This window comes from Hippocampus bargibanti, linkage group LG08 (genome assembly GCF_051943395.1).
Source record: "Hippocampus bargibanti isolate YZ-2025 linkage group LG08, ASM5194339v1, whole genome shotgun sequence".
Classification (NCBI taxonomy): Eukaryota; Metazoa; Chordata; class Actinopteri; order Syngnathiformes; family Syngnathidae; genus Hippocampus; species Hippocampus bargibanti.
Genome location: NC_142741.1, coordinates 25,625,814 through 25,638,103, shown reverse-complemented (window position 1 = coordinate 25,638,103; position 12,290 = coordinate 25,625,814). Strand labels below are relative to the sequence as shown.

Below are 12,290 nucleotides of genomic sequence, written 5' to 3'. Positions count from 1 at the left end.
AGCAAGAGATGATGACCCGCATTTTTCCCACGCAGATCATCTATCTGATTCCTGTCGCTTTGACCATCGGTGTGATTGCGGCCTTCCAAGTTCCGTCGTTCACGGAGGAGCAAAATTTAGCTGCCGTCTCACTCCTTCTGGTGCTCTTTGGGTGAGTCGTGCCTCTCCGTCTGCATGTATACAGTGATACCTTTGCTTAAGAACTTCATTGGTTCCCAGAAAGAGTGTGTAAGGTGAAAAGTGTGTATCCCAAAAATTAATGTCCCATAGGAAACCATTAAAATGAGAATAATCTGTTCCCAGGTCCCCATAAAACATCATTTTCTACTTTCTAAGCATTAAAACTATACAAAATATACCTTATTTTATCTATAATAAATGTGCTATGGTATTATAATTAAAGAAATAAACTGTGCTGTACAATAAAGTCATTTTATTGACCTTTGTGATGGTCGTTGATGGCTTGATGGAATGGAGTGGCCGCTTTCATCAGCATTAAACACTTGATGAGGAACGTAACCTTCTTCTTTCACCATCTTGAGGAATGATCCCTTGTAGGTGATTTCTCTGCGATCATTTTACCTAGTTCCTCATCAATTTTGTTCTGTTTAGCTGGGTTGATAGCTTTTTGCATCAAGTGTACAGATGGCTTGTGGGGGTTATTTGTGGAGCCTGATTGATGGGAATTTTAACCTTGCAGTCTACACTATGCCTTTGAACTATCAAAGTTGAAACGAGTGCTTTCTCTGCGATCATTTTACCTAGTTCCTCATCAATTGTGTTCTGTTTAACTGGGTTGAAAACCGGGTTAGATGGAGGACATTGATTCGCTGTGGCGATCCCTGAAAGCAAAAGAAGATAGCATATATGGCATCATTTTAATGGTCCGGCCCACTACACATCTACCAAGGCCCTATGTGGCCCACGGTGTGAAATGAGTTTGACACCCCTGATTCCGATTGAAGATGGACCTTTATCCAATTTGCTTGTCAAGACATTTTCCACACCAATAACTGCTTCTCTCCATCTCATACAAATCTAAAGTCACGTCCGTCCTTGGTCATATTGACATCATTTTCATTCCACTATTTACTGTTCTTCCCCCTCCCGTGCTTTGCTTTGCGAGATATTTGGGGGCCGAGTCGGCAGTGTGCAAGTCATTTATCACACAGATGTCTCCCTCCCAAGCAATGAATAATCACCCCCCCCCCCCCCCCCTCACCCAGCTGGCAGCCGGCACGCACCTGGTCTTGGCTCCAAGATGCAACGTCTCTGTTGAGCTGTACAGTGATACCTCGGTTTACGAACCCTTTGGCTTACAAACTTTTCGGTTTACAAACGTTACATTTATGAAAATTTTACCTTGGCATACGAACTATTTTTCGGGATACACACGGAGCTGCCACAATGAGTGATGTGTCATTCACGAACGAGCTCGTTCTCCTAACACGAAAATGGTGGCCAATATTTTTGTCCTCTATTCCCCGCCCCCAGTCTTCGGTTAAAGCCACGTGATTGGTCAAGAACGTAGCAGTGAGGGGAGGTGGTTTAAAAATTAAAGAGACAGGCAGACGACAGTGAGACTTTCGACTTTGATAGTTCAAAGGCATAGTGGAGACTGCAAGGTTAAAATATCCCATCAATCAGGCTCAACAGACAACCCGCCCAAGCCATCTGTACACTTGATGCAAAAAGCTATCAAATTAGCTAAACAGAACACAATTGATGATGAACTAGATAAAATTATCACAGAGAAAGCACCTACAAGGGATCATTTCTCAAGATGGTGAAAGAAGGTTACATTCCTCATCAAGCGTTTAAGGCTGAGGAAACCGGCCACTCCATTCCATCAAGCCATCAACGACCATCCCAAAGGTAAATAAAACGACTTTATTATATGGTACAATGTATTTCTTTAATTGTAATACCATGGCACATTTATTATACATAAAAAAGGTATATTTTGTGTACAGTAGGTTTAAGGCTTAGAAAATTAGAAAGTAAAAAATTATGTTTTATGGGAATCTGGGAACTGATTATTCTCATTTTAATGGTTTCCTATGGGAAATTAATTTTTGGGAGACACACTTTTCGCCTCACACACGCTGTCTACGAACCAATTGAGTTCGTTAGCCAAGGTTTCAGTGTAAATTATATTTTTGTTGTCATGGCAACCAATGACAATCTTGGTGCCAATTCCACCCGGTGTCACATTTTTGTTTTTCTGAAATGAAGTCAATGTTCTGCTGTCCACCCGTCAGGTTTGCCACCTTCCCGTGGATGTACCTTTTGTCAGGCGTCTTCAAGGATGCGGAGATGGCCTTCATCATCTACGTGTGCATTAACCTTTTCATCAGCATCAATACCATCATTTCCACCTCCATTCTCTTCTTTCTGGGGGAAAGTGTAACAACCACCGTCGAGGTCAGCATCACATCTGGAATTACAGACGCTCCCCAACTTACAAACTTTCGAGTAACGAATAACGAGACATACGAACATTTTTGCGGGTATGTCGGAAAATGTTCGGACAAAGATGCTGCAAGATAGATTTTGTATTCTAATAATAAGAAGAAGAATACATTTCATTTATAAGCACCGTTCAAAACTCTCAAGGTCACTTTACAGTCACAGGATACATTTTTTTTCTGTGGGTGAGCAGCGGCAGAAAAACTCAAATAGAGAGAAAGCTAGCTATTATTGCACAGTTTTTTTGCGGCCGAGCTCGCTTGCGATTGGCTGCATAGAGTATGTGGGCGGAGAGGAAATCCCTCTTCCCAGTTGACGCTCCAGGAGGACGCGATGCATAACAAAAAGTAATGGCTGATGGCACGTGATTCAGTAATTATGTGCCAGCAGCTTCAATAATGGCTTACTGAAGACCCGAGGACATATGTCGTCATACTATTTGTGATTGTATTTTATTTATGATAGTTCCTATGCTTGTCTGTGACTGTAAAGTGTCCTTGAGAGCTTTGAAAGGCGCTTAAAATTTCATGTATTATTATTATTATTATTATTATTATTACTACAGTAGGTGTGAACTTATTTCACAACTGTTTGTCTGTGTTTTGTACTTCCCCAGTCAGTGTTTGACTTAAACATACATTGCATAGAAAATATAGCACAAAAGCAATTTACGAACAAATTCAACTTACGAACAAATTCACCGTACGAACGACCGCTCGGAATGTATCTCGTTCGTTAGGTGGGGAGCGTCTGTATTTTTGTTAATTTTTAATGACAATTTAAAGGGCAACGGTCACCATTTTTTTTGTTGAGTTTCCGGTTTCAGAAGGTCCCGCCCCCTTTGTTCGTGACGTCACGCCAGGACGTCTTGTCTGGCTTGAGAATCAAAACAATGGCTTCAGATTCGGAGAAGATGCTTTCTTGTTACTCATCCAATTATGAATATGATTCAAATAGTTCTGAAGAGGAAAGCATACATGTTTGCAATCGATTAAACAAGTCCTTCCGGATCATTTTGAGGCGTCTAGACTCCAATGTAGCGTCCCGGAAAATGCACAAGATGGCACCCGAGCTCCGTTGGAAATGGGCTGATTTGTCTGCTGGGAATTTGTGTCAACTAGTATCAAATAGTAGTCTTGGTGGAACACACTAGGGTTCACCATCGGGTTATTTAAGTGTTTTCCTTCTAATTTCGCTATTAACACGGATCAACACGAAGTTTTCAGACCAAACAAAGTCCCCAAAATGCATTGTGTGTCGCTTTCTCGGTCAGGGGCGTTCCTGACGTGACATCACTTCCGGCATTGACATCAACTCAAAAACAAGACTTCCTGAAGATTCAACGCGAGTCTTAAAACGTAAAATATAGCTATATGCTGTGAAATCTTTGTAAAATATGCTCAGTAGAAGTCATTTTACAAATTATGGACACAACGTGTACAGAGGTGTCGGTTGTCCTTTAAAAAAGCAGCATTTCCATTGCCCTTGCATTCAGTGTATCCGGTACTTTCCATATTTATATATGGCCACATCTGTCCTAATTTCCTCTTATGGTCTCACTCAGAAAGAGAACATCCAGAATATCTTCAATATTTTGAGTGACATCTTCCTCATCTTCCCTCAATTCAACTTTGGAAATGGATTGATGAAACTGGCCAGAATGAACGTGGAGCTCCAGCTCCTTAGCGGTTATGGAATCGATGCTTATAAGAACCCGTTCTCCCTCGAAGTTCTCGGCTGGATGTACATCTCGTCCGTCATCCAAGGTGTTGTCTTCTTCACGCTGCGCCTTTTACTCAACACGTCGCTCATACGCAGTCTCAGGTGAGAGGAAACAGAAAATTATTCATTGTTTTTGACCTTCAAACAAATATTTTGAACATTTTCCAACTAATAATAATAATACATTTCATTTATAAGCGCCTTTCAAAACTCTCAAGGTCACTTTACAGTGACTGGATCAGTTTTTCTGTGGATGAGCAGCGGCAGTGTTCACTCAACCCGGAATAACTCAAATCAATAAAAGGCTAGCTGGCTAGCTATTAGATAGCTAATAGAGAGCCAGCTAACCAGCCAGCTAGCACGCTAATATATAGCTAGCCAGATGGAGGATAGATGGCCAATAGATAGCCAGCCAGCTAGATAGCTAACAGTTAGCCAATTGCCAGTCAACAGACATCCAACAGATAGCCAGCCAGCTAATAGATAGCCAGATAGCTAATAGATAAATATCCCGTGACTGTAAAATGTCCTCTAGAGCCTCGAAAGGCGCCCAGAAATTAAATGTATTATTATAAATGAATCATAGTAGCGGAATAAGGTATTAGCAATCTATTAGCTGGCTAGCTAGCTTTCTATCTATTTACTTCCGGGTTGAGTGAACGCTGGCTCAGTGTATTAACTAACTATCTAGCTAGCTGGGTATTAGCTATACAGCTATCTAAGTGGCTAGCCATCTATCTGTTGGCTATCTATTAGCTGGCTAGCTTGCTTTCTATCTATTTACTTCCGGGTTGAGTGAACGCTGGCTCAGTGTATGAGTTAACTATCTAGCTAGCTGGCTATTAGCTATATAACCACATCACCATTTCCCCTTTGCAGGCACTTAATTTTATGCCGAAAAAAGGCCCCGTGGGTGCTCGATGACGATGAAGACGAGGATGTTGCAGCTGAGCGTTTGCGAGTGTCCAGCGGAGCAGCGGGTGCAGACATCCTACAAGTCAATCAGCTCACCAAAATCTATCAGCATCTCAACAGGAAGATTTATGCAGTCAAGAGGCTGTCTGTGGGAATTCCTGCGGGAGAGGTAAACCTGCCAGCAAGACGTCTTACTTGGGAGCAGAATGTTATATTTGACAAATTGTATTAAAATAAAGTCAGCAGGAACAAAATCGAAAACATTAAAGTCATCCGAACAGAAAAGTACAAAGTATCAAAGAAAACAATGAGTAAAAATCTGCCAAGATGAAAGAAACCTGACAGGGTGTAACAAACACATACAGTGCTATACAATACACTGCAGTACAATGCAATGACCCGACCCCGAATGGTCATGCTGGGAGTCCTTTTAACTGCCACTGATCAGGACGACCAACACCTGTGTGTTTTTGTCATTTTCGCCCAAATTGCAGGACCCACAGAATATTGAGTTTTACGACTATATAAACATGCAATGCAGCTTAAGAAACCTTAGACTCTCTTCTTTCTTCTGCAAAAAATAGTTAATTCCTAAATGATATGGGTCTGGAGTTATATGAGCTTGAAATGAGGGTGGCTGTCGAAAATACAATGCAGTACATACATATTGGTTTATATAGCGCTTTAACAACAGCTGAAGCTGGAACAAAGCGCTAAAATGGAAAAAGGGAAATGCTGCCCCTTGTGGGAGGGAAAAAACATTGCTAGAGATCTTACCAGCGCTTTATCGGCACTCCAGCAAGAACAACCAAAACCCGAACAAATTCGGGAATTGCGGTGAATGAGCTAAAGTGGTTGCATATGGAACAGTCGTCCAATCATGTTTATAACCAAGGCTTGATCTTTTTTTTTTTCCAAAGTGCTTCGGTCTGCTGGGAGTGAACGGAGCGGGAAAAACCACCACTTTTAAGATGCTCACGGGAGACGTTAGCCCCACTGATGGCACTGCACAGATCAGAGACTGGGATGGGTAAGATGCTATTTCAATCGTTTTTTTCTGCTTTTATTTAAAAGGACAACCGACACCTCCCGCGGACAAGTTGCGTCCATAATTTGTAAAATGACTTCAAATGACTTCTACCGAGCGTATTTTACAAAGATTCCACGGCATAGAGCTATATTTTACCTTTTAAGACTCGCGCTGAATATTCAGGAAGTCTTGTTCTCGAGTTGTTGACAATGCCTGACGTGACGTCATGGAGGGAACGCCCCTGACCGAGAAAGCGACACACAATGCATTTTGGGTACTTTGTTTGGTCTGAAAACTTTGTGTTGATGGCGAAATTAGAAGGAAAACACATCAATAACGCCATGATGAATCGTTGTGTGTTGCACCAAGACTACTATTTGATACTAGTTGACACAAATTCCCAGCATACAAATCAGCCCATTTCCAATGGAACTTGGGCGCCATCTTGTGCATTTTCTGGGACGCTACATTGGAGTCCTAACAGCTCGAATTGCTACGGGAGGAATTTTTTTTTATTGATTCCAAACATTTATGCTTTCCTCTTCAGAACTATTTGAATCATATTCATAACTGGATGAGTAACAAAAAAGCATCTTCTCCAAATCTGAAGCCATTGTTTTGATTCTAGAGCAAGGCAAGACGTCCTGGTGTGATGTCACGAACAAGGGGGCGGGACCTTCTGAAACTCGCCATCTCCGAGGTCATTTTGAAGTAGTTTTGGGACACTTTAAGTCATTTTTATTGGTGTTTTGCATTTGACTAAAGATATCAGCTTGCGTGTTTTGGGTATTTTAGATGATATAAAACGTTTTTCTGATGTCAGTTAGGAAACAAAAAAATGGTGTCGGTTGTCCTTTAAGGCTTTTGGGTACGCCTTATACACCGCAAAATGCAGTCATTTGATGTTGAATCTAAATCAGGCTTTTCAGTCCAAACTCACGAGTCGACTTGAAACGCCCTCAATGTCCATCTCCACTGTTGAATATGTATTCTCAACGGCTTTTCAAATTCATCACTGTTTTTTTTTTTCTTTTGTATGTGTGTGTGTGTGTGTGTGTGTGTGTGTGTGTGTTTCCACAGGCGGCTGGTGGACATTATGGAGTGCCGGCACATGGGGATAAACATTGGCTACTGTCCTCAGGTGGATGCGCTGGATCATCTGCTCACTGGAGAAGAGCACTTGTATTTTTACGCTCGCATTCAAGGCTTTTCAAACAGAGAGATAGACGGGGTAAGAGTTAAAAGGCAGCGCTGGTTTTCATTACCTTTCAAAAAAAAAAAAACATTTTGAAATATCTGAAAGGACGTTTGATGCAATTCGATGCATCTGTGCTAAAATAATGAGCAAGTGTGACAATAGTCAGTGATTTTTGTTTCTTCTCGGCAGCTCCAAATGCTGACTTCTAACTTTGCAGTCAGGCTCATTCGTCACGGGGAAATATCTGAAATATTACTTTGAAGATGACAAAATGTCATTTGCGATGTCATGATGGTGTTGTTTGTTCGCCCCGCTCCAGCTTTCGACCATCGTTTTGGGACCCCGGCTGAAACGTTGCTCTCTTTAAAAGTCATTGTTTTATCCTGAACATACGTAGAGAATTATTAACGGGTACACAAACTTGATTACAGTGATACCTTGGCTTACGTACTTAATTGGTTCCCAGACAGAGTGTGTAAGGCGAAAAGTGTCTCTCCCAAATATCAATTTCCCATAGGAAACCATTAAAATGAGAATAATCAGTTCCCAGGTCCCCATAAAACATCATTTTGAACTAATAAGCTTTAAAACTACACAAAATATACCTTATTTTATGTATAATAAATGCGCTATGGCACTATAATTAAAGAAATAAACTGTACTGTATAATAAAGTTGTTTTATTTACCTTTGTGATGGTCGTTGATGGCTTAATGAATGGACTGGCCGGTTTCATCAGCATTAAACACTTGATGAGGAACGTAGCCATCTTCTTTCACCATCTTGACGAATGATCCCTTGTAGGTTCATTCTCTGCCATAATTTTACCTAGTTCCTCATCAATTGTCTTCTGTTTAGCTGGATTGATAGCTTTTTGCATCAAGTGTACAGATGGCTTATGTGGGTTATTTGTGGAGCCGGATTGATGGGATATTTTAACCTTGCAGTCTACACTGTGCCTTTGAACTATCAAAGTTGAAACGAGTCCAAATTTCACTGTTTTATATCCATTTTCTCACACGCTCTCTGTCGTTTGCCTGTCTCTTTAATGTTTAATCACCCCCCCCCCCTCCCTCACTGCTGCGTTCTTGACCAATCATGTGGCTTTAACCGAAGACTGGGGGCAGGGGATAGAGGACAAAAAAAAAAAAAAGTCGGCAGCCATTTTCTTGTTAGGAGCTCGTTCGCATCACTCATCGGCGTGTATCCCGAAAAATAGTTTGTCTGCCAAGGTAATATTTTCATACATTTTACGTATCGTAAGCCAAGGCGTTCGTAAACCGAGGTATCACTGTATTTGTAAGTCTCCAACCCCCCTTTTTTATTTGACAAAAATCAGTATTTGAACGTTCTATTTTTGGATCCACGGTATGTCATGTGAGAAAGAGACTTTTGTCGACGGGAGGGCCGATGTCTCCGTTTCACGCCCGTATGGCCGCAATGATGTTATGATGGTACTTTGGCCAAATGATGATGGCCTAATGAACAAAGATGACGCTCGACAGCTAAGAGTTCTTGTCATGTTGTCTCCCGTTCTTTGTTGTGGATAATGGCCAATGCCTAAATGGAGTCATTTCGCATTGGTTTTTGTCCAGCGTAATGCGCCGTATGATTTCAGTATGGATGTAGGAGCCAATATGAAATAAAAGGGAAAAAAAGTGCATATATGTCCCGAATAGGGGAAAAAACAGCAGGCCCAATTCTCAAAATCACAAATATGTACACACTGTTGTGTGTCTCAGAAATGGCAACAGCTACGAAGACAACATCTCATTTTGATGCGACGTTAACTCATTCACTGCCATAAATGTGCAAAAACGTGTCCACTCCAGTGCCAGGGTTTTTGTCATTGTCACTCAAATTCCAGGACGCACAGACTATAGAGTTTTAGGACTATATAAACATTCAATGCAGCGTAAGAATCCTTAGACGTTCTTCTTTCATCAGAAAAAAGAGTTAATTCCTAAGTTATATGGGTCTGGAGTTATATGAGCTTGAAATGAGGGCAGCTATTCAAAATACAATGCAATACATTCAGATTAGTTTATATAAAGTGCTAACATGGAATAAAGTGCTAACATGGAAAAAAGGGAACTGCTGCCCCTTGTGGCAGGGAATAAACATTGCCAGAATAAGAATAGGAATCATCATCACGTTAATAATAATAATAATCATCGTCATCATCATCATCATAATATCAATAATAATAATCATCATCATAATGATAATAATGATGATAATAATAACAATATTATTATTATTATTATTATTGTTAATATTATCATCATCATCGTAATAACAATAATCATCATCATCATCATGATAATGATAATGATGATAATGATAATAATGATAATAATAACAACAACAATAATAATAATAATAATAATAAATTTAATTTCCAAGCACCTTTCTGAACACTCAAGGACACTTTACAATTAAAAGAACAATACACAGAACAATAAAACCAGAAATAAAATGATAAATAATAAAGATAGCTGATTAAACTAGACCATGAATGCAATTTCAAACAGATGGTTTTTGAGGTGGGATTTGAAAGTAGGAAGGGAGTCAATATTTTTACGGCTGTTGGATGGAAGTGAATTCCAGAGTTTGGGAGAGCGGGGCGGCTGAAAGCTCTGCACCCCATTGTGGTGAGACGGGCAGAGGGCACACAGAGGTGGAGGGAGGATAGGCAATAGCCAGCGCTTTATTTAGACAGTTTTAGAAACCTTAGAGTGTCTTTTTTCATCAGAAAAAAAAGTTAATTCCTAAATGATATGGGTCTGGAGTTATATGAGCTTGAAATGAGGGTGGATATCCAAAATACAATGCAATACATACATATTGGTTTCTATAGCGCTTTAACAACACCTGAAGCAGGAACAAAGCGCTAACACGAAATCAGGAAACACAAACAAGAAAAACAAGACCCAAACAAATTCAGGAATGGCGCTCTACATCATATTTTCAATTCCCGAATCAATTTGTAAATGGCATTCAATGAGTTAATTCTGAGGAGAATTCCCTTCAGCAAAACTTAATGCTTGATTTGAAGGCTTAACGACCCTGATGTCTTTTTTTTGTTGTTGCCATTTTCGAATCCCCGCTTGCGGTCTTGCAGGTGGTGAAATACCTTCTGAAGAAGCTGGAACTGATCTCCCACGGAAACCTCATCACCGATGGCTACAGTTGCGGCACACGCAGGAAGCTTTCAACCGCTATCGCCCTCATTGGACATCCACAGATTCTACTCCTGGTAAGCCAAATTCCACTCGCTGTGTATCTGGAAAAAATGGCATGTTAACGATCGAATCGATTTTGTTGTACTTCCCGGATTTATAAGTAGGTCAAATATAATATCAACTGCATTGATCTATACATTGACTAGACCAGATGCTACTACTTTCTTGTCCTCCTCTCACACATCAGGATGAGCCGAGCTCCGGCATGGACCCTCGCACCAAACGCCACCTGTGGAAAATCATCTCGGAAGAGGTGAAAGGAAAGTCTGCGGTCATCCTTACGTCTCACAGGTTAGACAACGGCCTGTTTTCTTCATACCTCGGTTTACGAACCCCTTGGCTTACAAACGTTTCGGTTTACGAACGTTAAATTTATCAACATTTTACCTTAGCATATGAACAATTTTTCGGGATCGCGAACGAGCCCGTTCTCCTAAAAGAAAATGGCAAATTTGCCCTTTATTCCCCGCCCCCAGTCTTCGGTTAAAGCCACGTGATTGGTCAAGAAAGCAGCAGTTTAAACCATCTCCCCGATGGTTTAAACATTAAAGAGACAGGCAGACGACAGAGAGAAAGTTTCAACGTTGATAGTTCAATGGCAGAGTGTAGACTGCAAGGTTAAAATATCCCATCAATCAGGCTCCACAAACAACCCGCACTAGCCATCTGTACACTTGATGCAAAAAGCTATCAACCCAGCTAAACAGAACACAATTGATGAGGAACTAGATAAAATGATCGCAGAGAAAGCACCTACAAGGAATCATCCCTGAAGATGGCCACTCCATTCTATCAAGCCATCAACGACCATCACAAAGGTCAATAAAATGACTTTATTATACATTACCGTTTATTTCTTTAATTATAATACCATAGCACATTTATTATACGTAAATGTAGGTATATTTTGTGTACTTTTAAGGCTTATTTAGTAGAAAATGGTGTTTTATGGGGACCTGGGTACGGATTATTCTCATTTTAATGGTTTCCTATGGGAAATTAATGTTTGGGATACACACTTTTCGCCTTACACACTCTGTCTGGCAAAAAATATGAAATATTCAACAGTTTTTTGTTATTTTATTTTATTTTGAAAAAAAGGTTTTCAACCCTTTACATGATCCAAATGTGGCTTTTGAACTTTTCAATTCATGTTTCATGTCTCAGCATGGAGGAATGTGAGGCATTGTGCGGCCGTCTCGCCATCATGGTGAAAGGTCAATTCCGCTGTCTGGGCTCCTTGCAGCACATTAAGAACAGGTTTGTGACCTCCTCGTCAGCTTTACATCCTCCAATACATGATTTTATTTATTTTTTTGCCTATGAACGTCTCGTGTCTTGACGCGCAGGTTCGGCAGTGGATTCACGGTGAAAATGTACTTGGCGGAGTCCGCGAGTGACGTCGAGGCAATCAACGTCTTCATGCAGAAACACTTTCCAAGCACTTATTTGAAGGTAGCGTTTAGGGCGGGGGTCTCAAACTCAATTGACCCGGGGGGTCGCTGGAGGCGGAGTCTGGCTGAGGCTGGGCCGCATCAGGATTTCCACAAGAGAAGCACAGATAAAACATTCCAATGTTCTCAAAATCTTTATTTTTAACACACACACAAAAATGAATTAAATGAATAAATGGAAAAATGAATACAAAATAAATTAATTATAATGATCATAAGTTTCAAATGTCTGTATTCACAGTTCTTTAACCTTTAACT

General features: G+C 40.6%; 1 protein-coding gene across 3 annotated transcripts in view; it reads left to right on the top strand.

The window, feature by feature from the left end:
* abca12 (ATP binding cassette subfamily A member 12) overlaps nucleotides 1-12,290 on the top strand; it is a 74,679-nt gene that overhangs the window by 60,026 nt on the left and 2,363 nt on the right. For all 3 annotated transcript variants that reach the window (XM_089003426.1, XM_089003425.1, XM_089003424.1), the window contains 10 exons: nucleotides 36-151; nucleotides 2,262-2,424; nucleotides 4,034-4,293; nucleotides 5,071-5,275; nucleotides 6,027-6,136; nucleotides 7,217-7,367; nucleotides 10,458-10,592; nucleotides 10,766-10,869; nucleotides 11,746-11,838; nucleotides 11,928-12,033. In XM_089003426.1, coding sequence (XP_088859552.1) covers nucleotides 36-151; nucleotides 2,262-2,424; nucleotides 4,034-4,293; nucleotides 5,071-5,275; nucleotides 6,027-6,136; nucleotides 7,217-7,367; nucleotides 10,458-10,592; nucleotides 10,766-10,869; nucleotides 11,746-11,838; nucleotides 11,928-12,033 — 1,443 coding nt within the window. The remainder of the gene's footprint in view (nucleotides 1-35; nucleotides 152-2,261; nucleotides 2,425-4,033; nucleotides 4,294-5,070; nucleotides 5,276-6,026; nucleotides 6,137-7,216; nucleotides 7,368-10,457; nucleotides 10,593-10,765; nucleotides 10,870-11,745; nucleotides 11,839-11,927; nucleotides 12,034-12,290) is intronic.